The 27,924-nt window shown below is 34.1% G+C and overlaps 2 protein-coding genes and 1 long non-coding RNA gene across 5 annotated transcripts in view; 1 reads left to right on the top strand and 2 right to left on the bottom strand.

Annotated features, from left to right (window-relative positions):
* Positions 1-9,420, bottom strand: part of dicer1 (dicer 1, ribonuclease type III) — a 51,958-nt gene extending 42,538 nt beyond the window's left edge. For all 3 annotated transcript variants that reach the window (XR_007423993.1, XR_007423994.1, XM_022673285.2), the window contains exons 1-3: positions 9,321-9,420; positions 1,945-2,066; positions 621-809 (exon numbers count right to left, since the gene is read on the bottom strand). Coding sequence is in view for 1 of the 3 variants with exons in the window: in XM_022673285.2 (XP_022529006.2) it covers positions 621-734 (114 nt within the window). In the remaining 2 variants the exon portion in view is untranslated. The remainder of the gene's footprint in view (positions 1-620; positions 810-1,944; positions 2,067-9,320) is intronic.
* A 2,145-nt stretch (positions 9,421-11,565) lies between these two features.
* Positions 11,566-27,627, top strand: LOC111193259 (uncharacterized). The gene is made up of 5 exons (XR_007423996.1): positions 11,566-11,604; positions 15,617-15,718; positions 24,444-24,611; positions 26,113-26,194; positions 27,072-27,627. It is a non-coding gene; the product is annotated as an uncharacterized LOC111193259 (long non-coding RNA).
* Positions 20,970-27,924, bottom strand: part of clmna (calmin a) — a 63,647-nt gene continuing 56,692 nt past the window's right edge. Inside the window, exons 12-14 of the mRNA XM_022673286.2 lie at positions 27,621-27,705; positions 26,662-26,714; positions 20,970-24,259 (exon numbers count right to left, since the gene is read on the bottom strand). Coding sequence (XP_022529007.2) covers positions 24,097-24,259; positions 26,662-26,714; positions 27,621-27,705 — 301 coding nt within the window. The 3' untranslated portion in view covers positions 20,970-24,096. The remainder of the gene's footprint in view (positions 24,260-26,661; positions 26,715-27,620; positions 27,706-27,924) is intronic.

The following is a 27,924-nucleotide window of genomic DNA, read 5'->3' as shown; positions in this document are numbered from 1 at the left end:
TCTTTTCTGTTGTTAGGTTTAGTTATATTGAATTCTTGAAGTTAGTTTGGTGTTTGTTTATTATTTTAGGCATTCTTATCCCTGAAGCCTTTGCTACAATTTACTAAATAAAACTTTTTGGCTGGTATTTCTGTGTCGGAATTGTTTTTGGTCTGGGTGCGAGATGAGTGAGGGGTGTCGCCTTCCCTTATGTTTTCTGGTCTGGCCTTCCAGGCCGTAACACTTCAATAACTGTGACTGCATACAGAAAGAGTGGATTAAAGTAGGTAAAGAAATAAGTGTATAATTCCCAAACTAATTATAATAAATGATTAATTCTAATTTTGTTGTATAATTGTGTATAATTGTTTTTCTGTTTTTTAATGCTATTCTATTATCATTAAGTCAGTGGCATTTAATAGTCTTAAAATTACAAAAATATTGAGTATCGCAATAATTTTTGGGACAATATATCGGCCACAAAAAAAAAATCTTATCGTGACAGGCCTATCTGGATCACGTCACTATTCATTTATAATGTAGGAAATATAAAAACTTTGAACGAGAAGGTGTGTCCAAACAGTTAATTATTATTATTCAAGTATAGAAACGCCCCCTAAAGACATATAATGCATGCTCGCCTGATATTTCCTTGGTGTGTATATGTTGTCGTGGATAGCTTCCTGTTGCCACGGGAGACCGAAGAAGGGCCCCATGGGTGAGGAGGCAGGGGTCACCAGCTGTAGTCCTGCCATGCTTAGAGACTCTGAAGCAGGGGGCCTCCACTCATCCAGTGTTTATCTCATTTCATCCTGCTCTTCTAAAGCTCACTGCACAGGAAACACCACAGTAATCAGCTCCCATTCACACTCACACACTCTTACACATTCACACACACTCAAACACAAAGAGCACAGTTCAGTTCCTCCAGATAACACACAAACTAATCCTACTTCTATTGATAAAAGTGGAAAAGCAGTCAGTCTAAAACGCTGCCACTATGATCAGGAGGTCGCTAGTTTAAACCCTGTTCAAGTACTGTAGCTTGTCATCAGCTGCCAGAGCCCCGAGAGAGCACAATCGGCCTTGCTCCCTCTTGGTAGGTGGGTAGATGTCGCCCTTTCCACTCATCACTCCTAGGGTGATGTGGATCAGCACAAGGCTGCGTCTGTGAGCTGATGTATCAGAATATGTATCGGAGGAGGTGTGTGCTAGTTTTTACCCTCCTTGTGATGTGGAACCACTAGTGATCTAGTGATAGGGGAAGTCATAATGAATGGGCTGGGTAAATGTCTGTGTAAATTGGGTAGAAAAATTGGGCGATATTGTATCTCATTTTTTTGCACTAAAATATGCACCAGATTACAAGGCACACTATCAACAAACGTCTATTTTCATACATAAGGTGCATTTTAAAAGACACTATAAGGAACGTCTAATTCAGCAGGTCTCACCGCTGGGTGGTGGTGATGGTGGTGGGGGTAGCTAACTAAGTTAAGTAAAGCTAAGCTAAGTAAACAAATCTGTAATTCTTAAAAAAACAAAATACTTTATTTTAAACTCAATCGAGTGCTGGTGAGTAAAGTGCTTCCGTTTATTTACAGTAAGCTTAGATTACAAAAAAAAAAGTCCAGCACTAATGCTAATGCTGATCTAGCAGTGCTAGCTGGTATTAGCAGCAGGCTACAGTCCAATATACTCACCTCTGTGCGAGAAAAAAAATCTGAGAAACGTTTAAGTTTTAAAACATTGCGATAAAATGTTTATTCTGAATTTTTTAAATATTTTTACCATTTCTCCCAGCTCCGTCAGTGTGTGATGATTTATACCACAGACCGGGGCTTTCTAAACTGTTCATATGTATATCTTACTGCTTTATAGAGCAGAATTAACCCCTAAAATTCTACCGTATGACACAGTTCACTGCTGTACGCTTTCAGGAGTGTGTTAGCAGCTCATACTCACAGGGTGTGTGTTCCTCACGATGCTGTGGGGCCAGGGAGAACTTATTCTGGGCTTCATCATCAGCTCTCCTCACTCAACGCATTCCTAATCCAACCCGTCCCACCCCCAGACACACAGAGGGTCTGCAACACACAGAAACACGCAGAAAACACTGTCAGAATCACAGAATTGAGGAATAATATATAAACGCTATTGCTGTGTGTAATTGCAGCTGTTTCAATATACTGTACATGTTGCCATTTGCTATTGTTTGTTTAATTCCATTAAATTTCTTTAAACAACAACAAAAAAAAAAACTAAAAAAGCAAAATGTGAAACAGGAAAAAAAAAAACGGAATTTGCCAAAAATAAAACAGATTTCATAAGGCCTGAATTATTGCAATAGACAAGATTACTGCCAGAGCTCCTTATAATCCGGTGCACTTTATGTATGAATTTTATCAGTCAGGTATTAAGGAGCAGTAAATCCACTCTGCTGAAGTACAGAGTTATACAGGAGTTTAGTTCTCCAACAGCAGTAGCATTAGCTGCTAACCAGGGTATGCACTAGCTCTTCACCATTCAGAGGTGAGTATTATCAGCCTATAGTCTGCTCCTAACCCCGGCTAGCACTGCTGGAGCAGCATGAGCATTACCATTAGCGATTAGCCACTAATGCTAATGCTTCAGCTTTCATGGAAATCTGGAAATCTAAGCTTACTGTAAATAAACAAAAGTGCTAATTACTGTGATAGGCCCATGTCCACATGTTACGAGAAAACCATTTACAGATTCAATAGTGTAATATTACAGGATTTCACACTAATATTACACAGAGATCTCGTGCAGCTCCACGACCCATCCCCACGATATTACAGTCAATGGAGTTTCAACATGTTAACATGCTGCATAAAGTTCCTTAAACAGAGCACATTATTCCAGCTCTCATCTCTACTAATCTCTCACAGAATCTATCAGGACACTGCAGTGTTTTACTCAATACTGAATTCTGTAAACATCCCCGAGCAAAGCCTTTCTCCAACACTACATTCTCCCGCCTCTGTAACACCATTAAACTATAAGTTACTCTGTATAACAGCTCCTGAGCTCCTGTCCAATGCCATAAACGTAAGCGTACACGCACTACGTCACAGCGCAGCATGTGTTCCTGCTACACAGTGGATGGGTGGCCACAGCCTGAGACAATATGTGCTCGATGTTCTGAAAATAAACCAGAAAAATACGACGATTACGGACATATCTGCGGCGAGGGCATGGCAGCCCAATATGGATGACAACTGGCTTGTCAACACATTTTTGCAGCACTAAAATCAAAACCAAACCTCTCCCCCCGTCCCGACCGCCGCGGCTCGGCACAGCTGCATCGCATCACGGCCCCGGGACGCCTCGACTGCCGGGGAACATTTGCTCTTGGTTAAATTCTGCTTTCAAAATCGGTGTTGGGCTTCATGAATCTAATTCAATCACACACGCTACTCACTCTCGGCTCTTTCAAAACGCTGACACGCACGGCTTTCCGTCAACGACACATTCTGCGTTTAATGCCCGAGTGAAGAATTTGTACTCATTTTGTGGCTTCTTGGTTGCCTACTTTACCCAAACTGTACAGAGAGAGAAGAGCTGACGCGGAGGTTTAAACCCCAGACGACTACTATTTCAAAATGATGCCACGTTTTAAAAAACTCAGGCTCAAGCGTTCAGTTGTATGTTGAGTAACCCATCAACCATAAACCACAAACCGTGGTGTTTTTCCACGAGTACTATTTGGTTGTAGACCGAAACGACTGCACCGAGAGCGTTTTCACACCTGTCATTGTGAAAGTTTCTATGGTCTGGATCAGTAGATGAGTTGGTTTACTTGGAGCGTTTCTCCCTCTGTTTGGTTTGGTTTCACACAGGCAAAAACTAGGGGTGTGACGAGACACGATACTGGGTTCCCAAGAACGAGATGAGACGAGATTAAAAAATAAAATTTTAAAGAAAACATAAAAAAATTAAAAACTAGAGTTTTATTTCACAAAATCATATAACGCAAACTTACCAGACAGGTTTATCTTACACGTTGATTTTATAAGAAATAGAATGAAAAATGAATATATAACAAACAATAAGTGCAAACCATAACCAGTCATATTAAGCCTATGGTTTGTGTTTTTTTCTCCTAAATCTCTTGTAATTTAACTATGCATAACCATAACCAGTCATATTAAGACTATGCTCTTGAAGTGAAAACAGAGACAGAACATTTGATTTAAATACAGTACAGAGCTAAGGGATTAGTACAACTGCTTATGAAACAGTCACATGTAGGATTTACTTACAGTATTTACATATGGTTTGTGTCTTGTTGGTCACTCTGTTACTGCTCAGCCACCACACTCGCTGCTGTCACTACTGTGTTGCCAGATCCCGCTTAAAAAGTCCACACTAAACTGTTTTTTTTCCCGCGAGTCAGGCTTAAGCTTGACGAGAAATATCGAGATTGAGATCTCATCACACCCCTAGCAAAAACCGAAATCCACCAGATTGCGCACCAATAAACCACGTGAGCTAGGGCTGTACAATATATCATTTAAGCATCTTCATCGCGATGTGCGCATGTGCAATAGTCACATCGCAGGACATGTAATGTTACTTAAGGCAATTAAATCAAACACCTCATGTTGCAATGTTTTGATTCTTGACAGGAAGTAGATACACAGCGCTGTCTCTGTGTCTGTGTGAGTGACAGGCTGCTGCTGCCTGAGAAGCGCAAGTGGGAGGGGGAGCACCTACATTTCTGAATCAGTTTCTCTGATTTTGCTATTTATAGGTATATATTTGAGTAAAATGAACATTGTTGTTTTATTCTATAAACTACAGACAACATTTCTCTCAAATTCAAAATAAAAATATTGTCATTTAGAACATTTATTTGCAGAAAATGAGAAATGGCTAAAATAACAAAAAAGATGCAGAGCTTTCAGACCTCAAATAATGCAAAGAAAACAAGTTCAGATTCATAAAGTCTTAAGAGTTCAGTCACAGTTTTCAAGCATCTTGGCATCATGTTCTCCTCCACCAGTCTTACACACTGCTTTTGGATAACTTTATGCTGCTTTACTCCTGGTGCAAAAATTCAAGCAGTTCAGTTTGGTGGTTTGATGGTTTGTGATCATCCATCTTCCTCTTGATTATATTCCAGAGGTTTTCAGTTTTGTAAAATCAAAGAAACACATCATTTTTAAGGGATCTCTTATATTATATATAATTATATAGCTGTATATTGATTCGTAACCCATGTATGCATACACATCGCCAACATATCAATACACAGCCCTATATTCCATTGGTAACACTTTCCTTTCTGTGTCAGCAGTGGGTGCAACCTAAAGTAACTCAATGTATTTATTAAAACAAATTTAATAAAACAAATATTAGCCATTATTCTATTAACAGTAAACAAAGCTGACAGGTTAGTTTGCGTGGAGTCCTCTCTACAGACAGGCTGAAACAGAGTGACTGACAGATTACTGGAAAAAAACAGTGTCTGGTGGTTCAGAGAGCCTCAGATCTATAGGACTAGAGTAGCTTATGGTTTTCTCTGTCAGAAAACGAGACAAACGCTGTGTATCACTCAGCCGGGTAAAGACTCTGAACCCACTCTGCAATCAGAAGTACCGAGACTGACGTCTAAAAACAGACTGCCGTCTAAAACAGGGCTCCAAATTTACTTGTCACTTCGAAAAGAAAAAAGCCCAAAGGCAAGCCATCGTTCAATCCTGACCCAGAAAATAAAGGCCAGCTTTCTATAACCCGTGTTTTTCAGGTCTCATCAATAATTCATCCCTGATTACATTACTGTCACTTTAATTTGAGAGCAGCCATGCGTTCACGTTGAGAGACGAAACATTTGTCGAGCACATGTTGCACCCCACGCTGGAGCACGCATTAATCTCAACTGCTGAAACTTCAGCCAACACAATATTTAGCTCTTTAGACCTTCAATTTACTCTCCCAGGTGCAAAACCACTCCTCCCCTTCTCTCTCAGAGTCATTACCACTTGTTTTCAAACACTGCTGAGTTTAAACAGAATACAGACTGCTGTGCAGGACTCGCTTATAAAAAACAGAACAGGTCTGCAGTATTGGAATAATTCCTAAATATAATAATTCAGTGTGAATGGGCAAGTTGATTTTTTCCTATAGTAATGTGAAGGAATTAGGGCTGGGTACTGTTAAAAAAAATTGATACCAATAACGGTTCGATACTTTGAATTCAGTACCGATACCCAAACGATACTTTTTTTTTTTTTTACTTTTTTCTAACCAAATTTTAACCAAAAATAAAATATAAAAAGTGATAATTATTCTCATAAAACGTATTTATTTAACGGCCAACATGAGTAATCTCATTCTCATACTGTCAACATAAAAGAGACTGCCATATTTTTGGATTTTGTTGGAACAAAAACAACGAGCATATTTATTTGTGGCACTTTATAACAGCATTATTTTAACTGCTTAAACTTTAAATATTTTACAAATTATTATTATTATTATTATTATTATTATATTATTGCTGGATGCATTATAGTTTGAAGAGTTTCTTTTAAAGAAATATCAGCATTAGATTAAATAATATTAATATAGGTCTGGCAGAATAGATACTTTTCACTACTGTATTATAATGTCTCAGGATATAGTGAGCAGAGAGGGAGGGGGAGAGAGAGAGAGAGAGAGAGAGAGAGAGAGAGAGAGAGAAAGAGAGAGAGTGAGAGAAAAAGAGAGAGAGAGAGAGAGAGAGAGAGAGAAAGAGAGAAAAAGAGAGAGAGAAAGAAAAAGAGAGAGAGAGAGAGAGAGAGAGAGAGAGAGAGAGAGACATGTCAGTATAGAATTCCAATCCCAGCCCTAGAATGGAGGTACTAAATCTCTGGCAAGCAAATAAGTTTAAAAAAGGCTAAATAACATATGACGTCAAATTGCTGTACAGTGCTAGGATAGTAACATCAGCTAAGCTAAAGTAGCCCAAGAATTTGTTTGTTTACAAAAAGTCTGGCTGTGACTTGAGTAGCACTGCTGAGATAAAGTTATGGTTAGAACAGTACTACTGAGTAAGAGGTAAGTTAGAGACCAGTGGCACTTCTAATGTAAATGTGTTATTAGAATAACCCTGTTGAGACAAAATACATTGTGCTGGATGGAGCATAAATTATTCCAGAGAACACAGTTCAACAGTTGAGGAGCTTCATAGTTCAACCCTGCAATTAGGGGCCAGAAAATCATGTTTACGTCTCTACATTCTGTTTATTTGCGCCAGGGGGTCCTATTCTTTTGGCAGTTCTTTGTCAATAGTTGTGCTGTATCTGTACCCACTTTTTTATACTACACCACCCTTATAGTTTTGTATTACACTGTTCGGTATCCATCCATCCATACATCTTGCTTAAAGCAGCACTAAACCACCTGATTTTTGCTGACTTCACCCTCAGCTCAAATTTGGGTGATGTATGGGTTTAAGGGCAGGAAGAAGGAAGAGCTGATTGGCTGAGCTGTGCCTCTGATAGCAGTAAGATGCTGATGGTTGGAAGTCACCAGAGGTGGTATTATTAATTGATAGATTGATTGATTGATTGATTGATTAGAAGCTAACAGCGCTAGAAACAACATAGCTGAAAAGGTTCGTTCCTGTGTTATTTGTGCAAATATCACATCAGTGTTATATGTTTTGCCCAGTAATTCAGGTCTAAGGAACAAATGGTTAGAATTTGTCTATATAACACCACCAGTGAAGTACAAGTAGGTGTATGTTCTGTTTACACTAGTTAAAAATGAAAACCTGGACCTGGATTACCCACCTCTGTGTGTAACTATAGGTTTACATGGGATCTCCGGTGGATTTGGCATTTTACAAAGACTCTAAGACTATATCAGCGGCTGAACTGCACTTAGCAGTTAAAAAATACTCTTGTACTAGTATTACACTTGTTGTAAAATAACATATGACATTGCAAAGACTGTTATTAGTGTGAAAATGTCTTTATTTTAAAACGTTTTAACTGTTCTCCATCTCTCCGCTTCCTGACGTTGCAGTGCTGTTAACCAATCAGAGGCGATATGTTTGCATGTATGTATTCATGAGCAAGAGACAAATCCTGTTTGTTTCTACCCACCCACTGCTCCACCTGACTAAAGCAGCCTTATACCAGATTACCAGAGCTATTTTTTTATAAACAAAAACCAGCTCACATGGAATATATTCATACTAGAGACCTCAAAAAAATGATGGAACAAGACCTATAAATGTTAGGAAAGGTTTACAAAAAATTAAACAGGACTGGTATGTTTTTTTTTTTACTTCGGAAGAACACTTTAATAAAAGCTATTTATGATTTTAAAAAATGATTTAGGGTTTAGTGCCTCTTTAATGACAGATTAAAGATAATCACCCAGTGTGAGACTTTACACTATCTTACACTAAAGTCACTCAGATCTTGTGAATCTTGTGAATACAGCAGATTAAACTGATTTAACAGTGAAACAACAGCTTAAACACAGTAAATACTGTTATCAAAGTGTCAATACTGTAAATAATGTGTGTGTGCCAGACTCCAGGCCTCGAGGCGACCTTGGCCTTGTGGCTGCGTTCAGTTCACACAGCAATAAATCCATTTACAAACCCTAAAACAGCATTTCACCATGAGTACTGCATTCTGTAGCGCTCACACCTTACTATTACATTAATATATTAAGCTATAAAGCTGTAAATTTACAAATCTGAGCTGCATAGATTCTGTTCTGATCATCTGTGTGCCATCATGATGCTGAGAAGGGTAATTATATTCACATAAATCCGGGATAAGGTGATCAGATCATGGTTTGCAGGTAAGTAAAATATAGTATTTGCTGTTTAAACTTCAAAAACTGTTTAAAATAATAAAGAGCATGTAAAAAATAAGGTATAAGTCTGGTCAGCTAACGTTAGCTTAGCTACAGTGATCTGTATCCATATGCGCGCTGCAAAAACTAACCTAGGTTAGCTAACTAGCTAAAAAGCTAACTACATTATTAATTAAATTATATACAATAAAGCCATAAATACAGTTAATTTCCACAGTATACAAATAACCAAGATTTCACACCCAACTCCTGTCCGGTTTAATCTAAATTAACCTTATTTATGAGCTGAAACATAAGCTAAGCTATGAGCTAAGCGTGTTGGCCTGGCTGCTGATTAGCTTAGCCGCTATTAGCTTAGCCAGCCAAGCTAACGCACCGCGATCCGACATTTCTATTACACATTTTGCCCAAAATCGCAGATTCTAACCCCAAATCCGCCCCGCGGACAGTTTATAAAATGTGTCCCAGGTGTGGAGAGTAAAGATCGGTGTGTTTACCGGCTTTGCGCGGCTGGAGATCGCGGTTTTATCGGTGTTTAGTCCGTGAGTGTCTCTCCCTCCCGCTGCCGGAGAAACGGAGAAAAAGCGACCGCATACGGTTTTAGCTGCAAATTCACCCCGCGGGACTTTTATTCTACAATGTAAAAGTCCCTTCAGCACATTGGTTGTCAGATAAAATTATATTACTGACATACATAAATTTACTTATAAAAAAAATCGCAATGTATCATATGGGCAAAATATATAAATAGAGACATTTTAGATTTAGTTATTCTTGTTATCATTTTGGGTAAATATTATATATACTCATATAAGTGAAAAGCCATAACTCCATCATTCACATTGTTTATACATGATTTTGCCTTTTTTATATATATGTTTTTTTTTTCAGTGTAATATAATGTAAAATAATCCATTGCCCCTGTACAACTAAGAGGCAATGCGTAATTATTTGTAAATACAGTTTTAAGAGTTCTTTACTTTTTTATAATTTATATTGTATATATTGTACCCTTTATTTTATTTGTTATGCCTTGCTATCCATTTGTTGCTGTACTACTGTGAAATTCCCCACTGCGGGACTAAGAAATGATTATCTTATCTTCTCTTCTCTTTTCTTTTTTTCAAGTCACTAGAATATTTCAAGAGATTGAATAGAAATTGAATAGAAATTATATGATATCAAAGTCTTTGCTTTTTTAATTGTGTGAAACTTGACTTCCTTCATGTCCAAAAGACAATTATTGCCTCCTTGTTAGTATTTCTCTTTCTCTTAAGTGTTGCCTTATTCTGTTTTGTTTTTGTTGCTGTTTTTTTTTTTCCATTAGCTGAAAATGTACTTGTAGTGTACACTGGAAACCTTCCTAGAATAATTATTTTTGCTCTCACATTACTGTACACTTCTGCTACCTTTCTTGATTTGTACATTTACTTATTAAAAAAAAAGATCTCTGTTTTCTATTCATTAAAAAATAACTATTAATGTAAAATTATTAGAATTATTAATACATTATTTATACTAAGTGCCACAAACCAAATTGAGAAGATATAAAACTATAAAAAAACGTTTTAAAGTATTTTAGTAAAATATAAATATACCTTTTTTGTTACATACAGGAAAGTCACACATTACAGCAGAACAAAAAAACTAATAAAAAGCCTCAGAGAAGAGTGACATCAGGTGGCTGAAATAAATGTCTACAGCCTGCACTTTTCCCTCGAAGCACATAAACCCTGTGACATATGGGCCATGAGTGCAATTTGCTTTTTGTAACTCTTTCAAATTACATTTATTTTTAAAATCTTTTTCGAAATTGAATCTAATAACACATGTATTTGGTTGTTTAAAACATGTACTGGTCAAACTCAGACAGCTTTACTTATTTTTGTACAGTTGAAGATTATAAAACAAAGCTGAAGATGGTTACAAAACACTCATGTATCATTTAAAAAGAATGTGTTTAAAGCAAGTCCACTTATTCCTTTTATTTTCTCTCAAGAAAGCATTTATTTTAAAGAAATGGTTGACTGCATGTTCAGATAATTAATATTTATGACAAATAAAAAATCCTCCTGTTAATGGCACTCGTTCCTGTTACCAAAACTCACTCCTGTTACTGGTGTAAAGGAATTAAAAAGACTACAAAATAATAGAAAAATATTTATATATAATAAAATGAATTCTTAGTGAACAAAAGGGCCGGTTGTAATGTTTCATACTGCTGTTGGAGTTTGATTGATGTGCTGTAACAGCAAAAATTTATTTTTTTTGTCTGTTTTTATTTTGGACTACAATTCCCTGCACCAACAAGAAAACTACATTTTCTTTTATTAATTATCGCTCCGTGCCTCCAGGGTTGCCAGGTTTGCTGTTTCCCTCCAAATTGAGCTTGTTTAAGCTACAAAAAAACGTTAAAGAAGAAAGAAGAGAGTTCAAGAGGGGCAAGAACAGAAAAGAGTAAATAAAATAATGTTATTATGTTACTATTAAATGTTCTTGACTGAAAATTAAAACTGTTATAAATAAAATAATAAAACACTAATGTTACAATACTAACAATGACTTAAAGATAAATAACAATACTGTTCATAAATCCCTTATAAAATCAAGTAATTCACTCAGATGTTTTGCCATTTGCTTCAAACGTGTGACAAACTTAGATTTTGGTCTAGTTTAAGGTTCAGAAGGGTGTGTTTTAGACTGTGTTTGGACTGGATATTTTTGTTAGACCTGGCAACCCTGCTTCCGTACCTCATTAGGAGCTTGTACGCAGCGCAGGAGGTAAGCAGAGCAGAAAAACTCCGAAAATGTGCTGTTTTAAAATAATATATGTATTTTTGAGACACGTTCTTGGCAAAAGGAGGTTTTATATCAGTTCTAGACACATTTTTGTGTGTTTTTAGCAGGTATTGAAGCATATTTTGCCTAATAATTACTCATTTCTGGGTTACTAACGTTTTGGCGCCAAAACGCTAGTTACCACTATGACCGAACTGGCTCCCTATTTACTATTTAGGGCACTATAAAGTATATCAGCCATTTTTCTCCGAGTGTCCAAATCGTAAGGGAGAAGTTGCATGTGATTTTGAGGCACTATAAACTCCCATAATGCATCCTGATTTATAGTAAATATCGCCGTTTTCAGTGTGAGCTAAATGTGTCCCAGAATGCATTGCGAGACTCACTACTAATCAACAGACAATCGATCAAACGAAGCAGACAGCGAGCCACCAGGGTTGCCAGATTGATACAGTAGGAATCAGATAAGTCACTGTTTAAAATGTTTAGAATTAGGGGTGGGCAATATGGCTCTAAAATAATATCACGGTATTTCAGGGTATTTTTGCGATAACGATATACTTGGCGATATAGGAAAACTAAAATAATTCATTAATTTCAGGAATATAGTATAAGAGAATAACAGTATAATCATAATGTGGCAAAATAAATAATATAGCATAAAATAATACAATGCAGCAAATAATACTGCAGAATATTTAGTGCATGAATATAAACTGCGAACTAAAACAATTATACAATAAATACACCTAAAGCTTCACAGTAAATAATAGACTACTTTTAAGACAGAACAGCCCTATTATCACGATATGGATTTTTAGTATCATGATATTTCTTTGTCACGATATATTGTATACGATATAATATTGCCCACCCCTACTTAGAATCCTCCATAATACTGAGTAAAACAACCTTACAGCTAATGTTCAGCATATCTACAATATTACAGGGTTTATTCCAACGTGATCTTAAATAAAACACCTTAAATATTTTATAATATCACCAATTAAAAAAAAAACGTTATTTAAATGGTTTTATCTGCATGTTTATATTATATATGTGTTTTGTGCATTGTATAGTAGGACGAACGACCCAAAGCAATGAAATGAGTAAATACGTAGAGTTACATAATAACCAACACAAACACTTTTTATTTAAACTTCCATCAGCAGGACTGAAAAATCCGTCTCTGCAAGTTTAGCTAACTAACCACAACGCTGAAGAGTTATATTTTCAAACTCTTAACACTTTATACAGTCAATTTTAGACACAACTCAACATTTAGTATAAAACAGCCAATCTGGCAACACTGCAAGCTGATGTACGCTGTTTATTTCAGATGTAGTTAATTAATGTGAGGATTATGTTTGTAAACAGCGTAACTTAAGTATAACAGTCAGAGAGGAAGAGCTTCACTAATTTTAATTCAGAGCTCAGTTCAGTGTGTTTATGAAGTTTTAAACACGGTGTTTTGTCGAGTTGTGCTATCTTGTCAAACCGTGCTACCCTAGTGTATATTTAAATGTTTAAAATACATAAGTAGCACCATATTATAGCATGTTCCCTGTAGAAAGCCCAGTAAATGTAGCTAGTATTTTTGGATAGCATAAATCACTGTGTCATGGTAAAGTTATGGCAATGAGAGGTCATTACAGACTGCTTTATTTTATTTTTTTTTTGTAAATAATAACTATTGTATTTATTTTAATTAATTAATATTTCCACTTTTGTGCAATGACAGTGAGTCCAGCTTGTTTAATGCACAAAATACATTTCTATTATGAAAAAAAAAAACACAAAAAAGGTGTAGGTCGGCGCATGCGCACTACCTTTATGTATCGATGGGTAGCATAATGGGTAGCATAATTTGACAGAACACCGTTTCAGTCAGTCAGATGTTTATTTATGCGAGCAGAACGTTTTATACACGCTCTGAGGGCGTGTCTGAATTCACTTCTGTTTCACCACTACTTAGTGAATTCGGACACGCCCTCATCATTAACATGCGCCCGCTCTGCTCCCTTAAACACCTGACCGGCTGAACTGTGTTTCAAAACTCCATAAACACACTGAACTGAGCTCGGAATTAAGGTTAGTGAAGCTCGGAGCTGATCATGGAGTCAATAATCTCTCTAACTGTTATATTCACGCTGTTTAGAAACATAATCCACACATTAATAATGAACTACATGGAGAAACTCTTGAAATTAACAGCGTACACCGGCTTATAGTGTTGCCAGATTGGGTGATTTTATGAAAAATGTGGAGTTGTGCTTTGAGGGGTGGACAAAATGACCAAGTATTAAAAGTCCATCGTTGTTTGTTGTAGTTAGATATCTAAAAATTGCAGAGACAGAGCTTTATTCCTGCTGATGGAAATTTGAGTAAGTATTGTTTGTGTTGGTTATTCTGTATGAGTATTTGCTTCTTTCATTGCTTGCGAGCTTATTTATATGTACTGTAATTGCTTTTCTTGTTTTTTGTGTCTTATGATACGCTAAACACATATATAATACACACATGCAGATAAAAAAAATTGTCTGCTTTTTTTTGACTGTATGCAGTTTAGTAGCAAAACTCTCAATGCATTCTGGGACACATTCAAAAAGTGTAGTAAGCAGCCATGTTTATTATAAATTCGATGATGATGCATTATGGGAATTTATAGTGCCCTAAAAATCATGTTCCAACTTTACTTAACGATACGGGCTCTCGGAGAAAAATGGCAGTAGGGCTGCAACTAATAATTATTTTGATAGTTGACTAATCTGATTATTTTTTCAATTAGTCAATGATTATTTCGGAGATGTTCTCAATCTTTAAAAACAATATAAAGGCGTAAAAGGGCTTTAAATGTCTAGATGTTGTTTAAACGTGGAAAGTATTGATATTTAGTGATTAAATATGTAATCTGTTGAGTTTTACCCATCTCCCATTGCGTTTCTGTCTCCATCACTTTGTGTAATGCAGCACTGTTACAAATTAACGATTTGTCATTAATTGACAAATTCTAATAATCGATATTGTTGTTTATATCTACTAATCGCTGCAGGCCTAAATGGCAGACGTACTCAGCAGTAAACTAAATAGGAAATAGGGAGCCATTTCGGACACAGCCTGCATGTTAGAGGAGTGGTGGACAATTAAAAATTTACAATTGGAGAGGTTTTAGAGGGCCAGACTAATATACTTAGCTCGGTTCTGCCCAATACATATATACTGTAGGTTTATACAGCATTTATAATTACCCTTTTTACATAAAATTAAAACAGTAAATGAAACACAACAGTTATAAAACAAAATGTGGTGGATTATAGAATTATTTAATAAACATGTGATGGTTTAGTTCAGTAAACTGTAAACATTTTGTATTGTTTAGAGCAAGTATTTTGCGTTGTAAAAATATTTAATCAAAATACTTGAGTTCATCACTGTTTTATTTTATAGTTTTAAAATATAGATACACTGGGAGTAGAAAAGGAGAGCAGAATAGAGACAGTGAGTCTAATCACCCACAAGGGGGAGATCCAACACGAGAAATGAGGCCATGCAGGCTGGTGAAAGCTTCCTGAAGGATTGAAGAACTTTGTCATTGACTGATATTTAGATAGAGGGATTTAACCATTTAAAATGCCTTGTTCAGAAAACAGGCTACAGGTGTAGGTGATACATAAGCCTAAAAAAAAAAAAAAACAGATAATTGAAGCCCCAAGAGCACAAAATGGCTCAAAATAGCTTCCCTTTTTAGACCTTCTCACAGGTGTCTCTACCTTCCCTTTTATACCTGTAGCTTCAAACCTACTATAATTTCCACTTTCGGACCATTACTACAGGTAGAGGGTACTTTAAAGGTATAGAAGCACATATATAGATACACAAATCTATACATACATTGAAGCTAATATTATTTACACCACATTTACATACAGATTTTTAGACATGTCACTGGATGAAAGTTTTAATACATTTTTGTTTTAACTTTTCTTTCCCACAGGTGATCCATTATCACACCCAGAGCTTCAAGGATACAACAAGAACAGGAGGAAACATGGCCGCCATTCTCCAGGAAGCTCCCTTCCCCAAGAACAACAACCAGGTAAGTGTTTTTGGAGTTTATTTTCAAGTAAAAGAGGGATGTTGTGTACGGTAGTGACGTAGAGCGGCAGAGAGAGAGAAAATGCAGACTAGTAAAAGTAAAAGTCACTGTTAACTGGTGCAGAGATGCATGTCAACAAACAGACATAACAAATTTCAGCATTTTTGGTCTTTATTTATTGTACAAATCACTTATTTCACTTGAAAAATGTCTCCCAATGATGTCAAACTATTTGCAAATATCATAATATATCTAAATAGAGCATTATAAAGTTTAAATATTACCATGCATTTTTCACCAATATTGCCAAAAAACGAAAGACTATTGTCTTTATTTATTGGAAAAAAAAAAAAAACAATATTTTTTTCACTTAGAAAATGTCCCCCCCATGATGTCATCTTCACCATAGTGTTTTTTTTTTCTCAAAATCTCACTTTTATTGCTGTGGAAGACAAACACCATTACGTCTGATAGTTATATTTCTCAAAGTAATGCTAAAATATCTGCAAAAATATTTGCAAGCATCATAATAGACCTAAATAAAGCATTATAAAATGTAAAAATTACCATGCATTTTATTATTATTATATATAATAATAAATATTATATATAATATTGCCAAAATACCCAAGACTATAGTCTTGCGCAAAAAAAAAAAATAATAATAATAATTTCCTTATAAAGTCTTTATGTATTGGTAAAATCACTTTTTTTACTTGGAAAATGTCCCCCGATGATGTAAAACTAGTTGCAAACATCATAGTAGATCTAAAAAAAAAATCACCAAAAACTCCAAAATAATATAATATAATGCATATTCCTCTTAAAACCCCAATATGATGAATGTCAAAAAATACACCAAAATTGCTAAATACGAAAGACTATAGTCTTACGTTTGTGAGCAATTTTAGTAATTCTAACTATTATTGGTGTGGAAGAAACAGTAAAGAGTATTACACACTACTAGAGTACTACTGGAGTATTATGAAATGTAAAAATTATCAGGCATCTCTTCACCAAAATTGCCAAAATACAAAAGACTATATTCTTAGGTTCATGAGCATTGTGGTAAATTTTTTTGTGCCGTCATTATTTAATGGAAAAATCTTTTTTTCACTTGGAATATATCCCTGATGATGTAATTTTAGTGCATTTTCATCCTAAACTCTCACTATTTTTAGAGTAGAAAAATACACCAAAATTGCCAAAATCCCTTCATTTACTTGGAAAATGTCCCCCGACGTTGTAAAACTAGGTGCAAACATCATAATAGATCTATATAGTAGATCTCATAATAGTAGAGTACTATAACATTTTTAAATCACCATGCATGTCTTTACCAAAATTGCCAAAAGACTATAGTCTTATGTTCATAAACACTTTTGAAGTGTCTTTATTTATTGGAAAAATCCCTAATTTCACTTGGGAAATGTCTCCTGATGATGTATCTTCAGTATAATGCATTTATCTACCAAAATCTTTTCTCTATTTTTACTGTACAAAAAATACACCAATTTTTTTTACTGTAAAAATACACCAAAATTGCCAAAATACAAAAGACTATATAGTCTTACGTCCATGAGCATTTTTTTTTCTTGTGTAATGTCCCTAGATAATGATAAACTAGCTGAAAACATCAGAATAGGTCTGAATAAAGTATTATGAAATTATAAAATCATCATGCTTGTTTTCACCAAACTTGCCAAAATACTCAAGTCTGTAGTCTTATTTCCAATAAATAAAGACGCTTCAAAAATTGACCTAAAAAGCTCATGAACATATCACTTATTTCACTTAGAAAATGACTCTTGATGGTGTAAAACTATTGGCAAATATTATAATAGAGCTAAATACATTATCGTGAAATGTAAAAATCACCGTGCATGTCTTTACCAAAATACGAAAGACTGTACTCTAACAATTATGAATATTTATTTATTGGAAAAATCACTTACTGTACTTGGAAAATGTACCCCTATGATGTGTCAGCTTCAATATAATGCATTTTCTTCTTAATATGCCACTTTTATTAGTGTCGAAAAATAGGAAAGACTATAGTCTTATGTTCATAAGCATATTTGGTAAATTTTTGAAGCGTCCTTATTTAATGGAAAAGTCACTTATTTTACTCATAAAATGTCCCCTGATAATGTATCATCTTCAGTATAATGCATTTTCTTCTTAAAATCTCAATATAATTAATGTCAAAAAATACAACAAAATTGCCAAAATACAAAAGACTATAGTCTTACATTTATGAGCATTTTCGGTAATTTTTTTCAAGTGTCTTTATTTGTTTGAAAAATCACTTATTTCACTTGGAAAATGTCACAGATGATGTATACTAGTTGCAAACATAATAATAGATCTAAAAACAGCGTTATGAAATATATATATCTTTTTAATAAACTAAAATTGCCGAAGTACATAAGACTGTAGTCGTACATTCATGAGCATTTTTAGTCAGTTTTTGATTATTTAATGCAAAAATCACTTATTTCACTTGAAAAATGTCCCGAGGATGTCCTCTTCAATATAATGCATTTTCTTCTTAAAATTTCAATATTGGAGTGAAAAAAACACAAAAGACAAAAGTCATACATTCATGATATTTATTTTATTATTTTTTAAAGTCTTTATTTGTTTGAAAAATCACCTATTTCACTTAGAAAATGACCCATGATGATGTAAAAATAGGTGCAAACATCATGATAGATCTAAAAACAGCATTATAAAATAAAAAATTAACCATGCATTTTCCCACCAAAATTGGCAAAATATATATAAAGGCTATATAGTCTTACTTTCTTGAGCATTTTTGGTCGTTTTTAATAGTGTCTTTATTTATTGGAAAATGTCCCCCGATTATGTCATATTCAACATAATAATAGATGTTCTTTATTAAATCTCACACTTATTAGTGTCGAAAAATACAATAAAATACAAAAGACTATAGTCACTCATTCATGAGCATTTTTGGTAAATTTTTGAAGCGTCTTTCTTTATTTAATGGAAAAATCACTTATTTCACTTGGAAAATGTCCCTCGATTATGTATCCTTTTCAGTATAATGCATTTTCTTCCTAAAATCTCACTTTTATTAGTGTTGGAAAATACACCAAATTTCCAAAATATGAAAGACTATAGTTTTACTCATGAGCATTTTTGAATCAGTTATTTCTAGTGTCTTTATTTGTTGCTAAAATAACTTATTTCACTTAAAAAATGTCCCCCGATTTTTTAAAACTAGCAGCAAACATCATAATAGATCTAAATACAGCGTTATATGTAAAATGTAAAAATCACTATGCATTTTCTACACCAAAAATTGGCAAAATACAAAAGACTATACTCTTACATTCATTAGTGTTTTTGGTCAATTAATTACAATAAAGTTTTGATGCATCTTGATTCATCTTTATTCATTTCTCATTTCACATAGAAAATGTCCCCCTATGATGTAAAACTAGGTACAAACATCGTAATAGATCTAAATATAGTATTATGTATTATGTGAAATGTAAAAATCACCATGCATTTTGTTTACCAAAATTGCCAAAATACCGAAGACTATAGTCTTACCTTCATGAGCATTTTTGGTAAATTTTTGAAACATCTTTATTTAATGGAAAAATCACTTATTTCACTTTTGAAAAAGTCCCATGATGATGCGTTATCCTCAATATAATGCATTTTCTTCCTAAAATCTTACTATTATTAGTGTCCAAAAATGTACCAGAAAAATGCTCATGAACGTAAGATTATAGTCTTTGGTATTTTGTCTTTATTCATTGGAAAATTACTATTTTCACTCGGAAAATGTCCCATTATGTTTTAAAACTGTTTGCAAACATCGTAATAGATCTAAATACAGCATTATGAAATGTTAAAATCACCATGAATTTTTTCACCAAATTGCCAAAATATAAAAGACTATAGTCTTACGTTCATGAGCAATTTTTGAAGCGTCTTTATTTAATGGAAAATCACTTGTTTCACTTGAAATGTTTTATCAGATGATGTGACATCTTCAATATAATGCATTGTCTTCTTAACATCTCACTTTTATTTGTGTTGAAGAAAAATATTAATATTTCTGATAGTTATATTTCTCAAAATCACACTAAAATGTCTGCAAAAATATTTGCAAACATCAAAATAGACCTAAATAGAGCATTATGACATGTAAAATAATCATCATGCATGTTTTCATCAAAATTTCCAAAATACGAAAGACTATAGTCTTAGGTCCATGAGCATTTTTGAGTCTTTTGAGTAGGGGTGGGCGATATGGCTCTAAAATAATATCACGGTATTTCAGGGTATTTTTGCGATAACGATATACTTGGCGATATAGGAAAACAGAAAAATAATTAATGAATTTCAGGAATATAGTATAATAGTATAACAGAATAATCATAATGTGGCAAAATAAATAATATAGCATAAAATAATACAATGCAGCAAATAATACTGCAGAATATTTAGTGCATGCATATAAACTGCAAACTAAAACGATTATACAATAAATACACCTAAAGCTTCACAGTAAATAATAGACTACTTTTAAGACAGAACATCTCTATTATCACGATATGGATTTTTAATATCACGATATTTCTGTCACGATATATTGTATACGATATAATATTGCCCACCCATACTTTTGAGCATGAGTCTTAATTTATTGGAAAAATGACTTATTTCACTTAGAAAATGTCCCCCAATGATGTGTAGATGATGTAAAACTAGGTGCAAACATCATCATAGATCTAAAAAAAAAAAAAAAAGTATTATGAAATGTAAAAATCACTATGCATTTTTTCACCAAAATATGAAAGACTATAGTCTTTTGTTCACAAGCATTTTTGGTCAATTTTTGAAGCGTCTTTATTTGTCTGAAAAATCACTTATTTTACTTGGAAAATGTCCCCCGATAATGTATCATCTTCAATATAATGCATTTTTTTTTCTTTAAAACGTAAAAAAAAACACTTTTATTGGTAAAGTAAGCAAATTAATGGATTTCTCCATTAAATAACGATACTATACATTTTTTGCCAAGGAATGTAAGACTACAGTGTTTGCTATTTTTGCTTGTGACTATATTTTTTCTTATTATTATAATTATTAATATTATGGTAGAACATATGATGCCATAACTCTAAACCTGTAATAGTCCTTCCTCAGAAACATCTGGGATACCATAGCAAATCAATACCATTAAAAAAGAAGCAAGCGTGAGGCTGGATTTTAGGAGGATTGTTATTTATTGCACTGGACTGGTGCATTTACAAGAATCTCCAATATAAAAGTGGGTTCTCCGATAGTTCTCAGACAGATTTACAAAATTAAGACTCGACAGTTTCATAGGACAATCTCATGCGCAGACGGTGGCCACTGGAATCATGTGTAGTTTCATGAAATATCATGGTTATAATTGATTATTAGACAAAAACTAAATAAAAATAAAGAAACAAGCAATAAAATTGATCTTTTTACAGATGCCACAACGGTCATACTTGTACATCTCTCTGCCAAACCGGGCTTTTATCTGAGAACTGTGCTTGTCAGTGTACTTATAGTAAAGAAATGTGAATAAATTCATAGAAAAAAACGATAAAATGACACAAGCAACATCATTTCAAAGCACTTTTTACAGAATCCTTTAAAATGGCAGAGCCAAAGGCGCTTGTGTACACTTCTATATAATGCCAGCGCCACACAAACGCCACTAAAGATCATTAAACTCAAGCACATTCAGTAAATACCCTTCAGCTTGTTCATCAGCGTGATCTATGTGCCCTTTCATTCTGTAAAATATACACGTAAATATAGATCTTCAGCTCTGTCTGCTTTAGAAATACTTCATTTCTTATTAAAAGAATAGGCAAATTCATTATTTAATCTCTCTCTCTTTCTCTCATCGGTGTACCTTTAGTCTCTCCAGCTAAATCTTTGGCGGATTATGGTTTGTGTTGGTTAAAGTGCAGCTGACACCATTGAAGCTTCTTCAGAAAGCCCTATAATGTTTTTTAAGACATTTCCTGTACCTGTACTCCTGTAAAAGTGCCTTAAGCTCATTGTACTAGAAATGTTGTGACTTTAAAATTAACTCTGATGAACATTTTTAAATCTTTTTTAATCGTATATATTGAATTATTACAATTTAAAAGTGAACTCTGTTTCTTTAGGCTGTTTATCTTATACATCTTTGCAATAAAAATATGATAAAAGTAAGTCTACTTTTACACAGCAGGTAAATTAGACCAATATTCAGTCCAAAATCCAATTTTCTCAATTAAGCCGATTTGATTATTGCAAACTACACTACTGGTCAACAGTTTGAGCACCTTTATTGTTTGTTTAATAGTCCAGTGTACATTTGTCCCTATTTATTTTTGCTATTTAAGTTCTTAAGTCAGGAAATGGTACAAAATCCAGTGTACAAAATTTAGGAATATTTTTTAAGGGACACAAATGAACTAAAACTGAAAATAATTTTAATATTTTAAAACAAAAAAATTGTACTTATTTATAAAAATAAAATAAAAAAATTAAAGAATTTTTTTATCAAATAATTAATTGGTTAACAGCTGGTAAGAAACAATGAAAATAAACTGAGCTTTAGAAATAATGTTGTTGCCATGTGGGTCAGCCAGACGTCTTTCTGTAGCACTTTTTCTAGTTATTATGATGATGAAAGTGTGAATGTGCTGTGTGTAAGTGTGTAAATGCTGCAGTAGAGAGAACAGTAACTCCATCTGTTCCAGCACTGCAACACTACAGTCTAAGAATTTAGAAATTTGACTTTTTTTTATTCATTCCTAAAGCTTAGTTTATTTCCAGTAATACTTATTAGCTGTAAGCTGTTTATAAGTTAACTGTTTGCTTAAAAATAACCCACCTCTGTTCATGAACAATACATGATTTATTTTTTTTAAACTAACATTACTTTTTTGGCGTTTTAGTTCATTTCTGTTCCTTAAAAAAAAAGAGCTTTGTACACTGGATTTTGTACCATTTGCTGACTTAAGAGCTTAAATGGCAAAAATAAATAGGGAAAAATGGGGATGTTCTAAAACCTTTGACCGGTAGTGTATTATATCTGACATTGGTCTAAACGGTGAACTTTCCCAAACTGATGCTCACGCTGTATAGAGCAGCGCTTCATATGAAGTTTCGGTTTCATCTTCTCTTATCTCTATGGTGTTGGCCTGGATTGCAGAAATCATAGTGTCCTACTGTTCAGATTGAATCACAGATACAGCTCTGGGAAAAAATAAGAGAGCACTTCAGTTTCTGAATCAGTTTGTCTGATTTTGCTATTTATAGGTTTATGTTTAAGTAAAATGAACATTGCTGTTTTATTCTATAAACTACAGACAACATTTCTCCCAAATTCCAAATAAAAAAAAACTCAATGCAAATAAAACATGTTCATATTCATAAAGTTTTAAGAGTTCAGAAATATTTTAATAGTATAAAATATTTGGTGAAATAACCCTGTTTTGTAATCACAATTTTTTTAATGCATCTTGGCATCATGTTCTCCTCCACCAGTCTTACACACTGCTTTTGGATAACTTTATGCTGCTTTACTCCTGGTGCAAAAATTCAAGCAGTTCAGTTTGGTTTGATGGTTTGTGATCATCCATCTTCCTCTTAATTTATTTTTTAGAGGTTTTCAATTTGATAAAATCAAAGAAACTCAATTTTTAGGTGGTCTCTTATTTTTTTGTATGCCTCACATATACATCACATTTTAATCACATATTGAAGCGACTCAAATCTGAATTTAAACGACAGCCGTGTTATCTGTGAACCAAACTGAATCAGTCATGTATTAGGAAAAATATCTAAATATTGGGCCACTTTTACCTGCTGTGTAAACACAGCCTACATTAAGCATGTGACGATTTGTTCCCATTATACAGAAGCACTTTAAATAAAATACGGCAAAATTATGCAGTACACCTTCATTTCCATTATGTAAACGTAAAGAAAAAAAAAAAGTGCACAATTAATTTCTGTTTATCATAACAGTTTAAGCATTACCATATTAAAGACCAAAAAAAAGCATATCCTCATGTTATTCCCATTACTGTTAGAAGTAAAACTGTATAAGTAAAATATGTAAAAGCATTCGAGTGAGGAAGATACATGGTGCACAGAACAGACAGTGAGAGTTTCTGTAAACCTGGTACTCGGTCGACTCGTAACTCGAGGTGAAAAACCTCAGAAATAACACTTGAATTAGTCCCAGGAGAGAATTTAAAATGTAGAAATCATGGTCAGTGTGGTGCCAGACGCCCCAGTCTTTAAAGGTCAGTGGGAGGAGTCTCTCAGGTGAATCAGGTGAGGTACGGACTCGGTGATCACTCCTCCAGGTTGAGCAGAAGGCTGGGAAGTGCCCAGATGTCGATCTGAGGCAGAACGAAAAGGCAGTAGAGGAGGAGCCACAGGAGCAACAGCAGGTCCATTTCAGACAAGGCCACTTCACTCGAGCTCTCAGGACTTCCTGTAGAAACGCTCGGCTTCCTGTTGGACAACAATCAGAAATATTTCATCACTTTTTGACAAAATTGGCAAAATATCAAATTCACAATTTCTTAATTTATTTCTAATTTTACCCCAATATTGTGATTATATTGTTTATATTTCTATTGAAACATCTAAGTCATTCTAAACAGCACCTTAATCTGCTGAATCTCTCTGATTTTAGTTTTCTACTGGAGCTTCCCTATGACCCCACTGAGCTACTACTCAGTTTGAAGCAAGTGTACAACATGGACAAAAAGTACTGTGGTTGCGTGTGGATCTGTGGCCAGAAAGTTACTGTAGACAGAAAAGCTGATGAGACATAAAAAAAAAAAATACGTTTGGCAATCTGGTAAGTCTCACTTTTATGTCTTTATTTAGGAAAACACAAAAAAAAGTTCCAAAACTATGGATCACCTGCGAATCCTTAAAAAGTCTTAAAATTCTTAAATTTAGTTTTACATATTCAAGGTTTAAAAAAAAAAGTGTTAAAATCAAAATGTCTGTAACTTTAAGAGAGAAGGCATTAAATTATATCTGAGGCAAATCGAAAGCCGCATGGAGCTCTAAATTTTAGCCGTGCTAAGCGTTAAGTTTTAGTTTTTGCAGAGTGTTTATTTTAGCCGTGCAGTGTTTAAATATAGCGGAGCATTTAATTGTAGTCATTCAGAGTGCTTAAATGTAGCCGTGTGGAGCACTTAATTTTATCTGTGCGAAGTGTTTAATTTTAGTTGTTCTAAGCGGTTAATTTTTGTTGTACGGAGTGTATAAATGTAGCCATGAGGGGCGTTTAATTTTAGTCGTGCTGAGTGTTTAATTGTAGTCATGCAGTGTTTATTTTAGCCATGCAGAGCTTTTCATTTTAGCTATGCTGACCGTTTAAATGTAGCTGTGCATAGTGTTTAATTTTTAGCCATGCGGAGCGTTTTATTTTAGTCGTGCTGAGTATTTCTTTTAGTTGTGCGGAGTGTTTAAATGTAGCTGTGTGGAGCTTTAATTTTAGTCGTGCAGGCATTCATTTTAGTTGTGCTAAGTGTTTAAATGTAGCCATTCAGAGTGTAAAAATGTAGCGATGTGGAGTATTTAATTTTAGTTGTGCTAAGCTTTAATTTAAGCTGTGTGGAGTGTTCAAGTGTAGCCGTGCAAAGCGTTTAAATGTAGCTGTTCAGATTATATAAACATAGCCATGTGTAGCTTTAATTTTATCTGGGCTGATCGTTTAATTTTAGTTGTGTGGAGTGTTTAAATGTAGCTGTTCAAGATGTACCTATCGATCACCTACTATCACCTAGTTTGTCCATTTTTTTTTTGCAACAGTAATTTATTATTTTTTCCTGTGAGCAGTATTATAAAGGTCTTAAGTCATTAAATTTGATCTTTTTAAGATAACCTGGAAAAGGAATTGGTGCCAAATTGAAAAGGAAACACTACTGTGGAAAAATGTAAATGCAATCCACGAAACAGGTGCATCTCAAACAGTTAGAATATAATTTAAAAAGTTACTTTATTTCAGTAGGGTAAAATGTGAAACTATTATTATATAGATGTATTACACACAGAATGATCTATTTTAAGTGTTTATTTATTTTATTGTAGATGATTATGGCTTACAGCCAATAAAAACCCAAAAATCAGTGTCTCAAAAAAATTTGAATATTAAATAAGACCAAGGGTAAAGACTCTGGATGAGGCAAAAATATTGATATTGTGATGCATTGTATTGTTGTAACTTTGATACATTATCAATATGTGGCATCAAATATCTATTTAATTGAAACATAGGCGATTTAAATCTCAGCTTAATCTGCTGGATCACTCTGAGTTTAGTTTTCTTTCTTTTTTCACCCACACAGGCCCCACTACAATCCCTGGTCTCTACCTACATCTTAAGTATCTGGGTGGTTTGTGAGATGCTGCCATTCCTACAGGAAGCAGGTGAGCACTGTGCATCAGTGTCGGTCTTGTGCTCTAAGGGATTTTGAGTAGATGTGATGGAGCTGTGCTGTGAAATTATTGCGACACGCAATGTTTTTGTAATTTTAAGACTATTAAATGCCACTGATGTAATAATAACAGAATAGCATAACTTATAAATTATTCTACACTTTTTAAAGACAACAAAATTTTAAATAATCATTTATTATAATTAGTTTGGGAATTATATACTTATTTCTTCAACCTTCTTTAGTCCACAGTGTGTATGAAGTCAGTTATTGAAGCATGACTGGATAAAATACTGTGCACTGTTAAATATATGTGAACAAACATACAAAAACACAATAGACGAATAATATCACGATTATCAAAAATTATAGAGATCATGTTCATTTATTGTGACAGGCCTACAGGCATCTTCTAAAAAATGTGAATATTGATTAAACAACACAATGGATATTTGGTACCTTTTGTTTGTAATCGCTGTACCGGTGGCAACTATGTTTATCCCACTTTCCGTCTGCAAGAGAGAAAAAAAAAACACAATATAACATTAGTAATATATAGCTATGTATTTAGGACTGAAATAATAAGTGACTCATTTACAGTAGATGATCATTTGAAAATAAACTTTTATAAAAGCAAAATCTGTAAATAATAAATGAAAGAACTGAACCATTTAGGTGCAGAAGTAATTAAAAAAGTAACATTAAAGCATTTTTTTTTTTTGCACTATGAGGCGCACAATCAATAAACGTCTATTTTCTGGTCTATTTTGGTGAACTTATGATTCAGCAGGTCTTGCTGCTGGGTGGTGGTGGGGGGCTAAGTAAAAAAAAAACTAATAAAAAAAATACTTTTTTTTTTTTTTTTTTAGGTGAAATGAGTGCTGGATGTAAATCTACACAGATTTCTCTCCTAAAAACTGTTTATTTGGGTGAGTAAAGCGCTTCCCTTTATTTACAGTAAGATTAGATTACCAAATTTCTCCAGCACTAAGGCTGGAACATTAGCATAATACTCCTTTCTGAACAGGGAACTAACAAACGCGGTTAGCAGGTAATGCTAATGCTGCTCCAGCAATGCTAGCTGGAATTTGCAGCAGGCTACAGGCCGATAATACTCAACTCTGAACAGGAAAATATTGAGCGCGGTTAGCAGCTAATAGTAATACTGCTGGAGAACTAAACTAATGCTTCTTAATACCTGACTGATAAAACACATACATAAGGAGCACTGGATTAAAAGGCACACAGATGAGTTTTGGGAAAATTAAAGGATTTTAAGCGTGCCTTATAGTGCAAAAATACGTACATATTAGGTAAAGAAAAAACAGCCTATTTAGACAATAATTTAAAAATGATTAATCAGAAATTATCAGCAGGCATCAATCAGATCAATTTAAAAGATCAATTAAGACACAAACCTTTGATTCTTTTGGAGGAACAGCTTTGTCTAAATCTGTGGACGGCCGGGTTTCATCTTTAGCAGCATCGCTGGCATCTTCTTCCCTGTTTAGGTTAGAAAAATCCATGTTATTTAAAATAAAACTCCTATTATTTTTCAGTTATTTTCGTATTTTACTGTATATTTTTAATAACTACACATGTGGCCTAATGCAGCCTACAGAACATCAGGAGAACGCAATCGTTCATCTGAACAGGAAATGAGTGCGAGCCCCACCAGCGGAGGAGTTTCAGAAATAAACATCATTAAGTACATTTAAGGTA

This window comes from Astyanax mexicanus, chromosome 14, assembly GCF_023375975.1.
Source record: "Astyanax mexicanus isolate ESR-SI-001 chromosome 14, AstMex3_surface, whole genome shotgun sequence".
Lineage (NCBI taxonomy): Eukaryota > Metazoa > Chordata > Actinopteri > Characiformes > Acestrorhamphidae > Astyanax > Astyanax mexicanus.
This window is presented reverse-complemented; position numbering and strand designations above follow the sequence as displayed.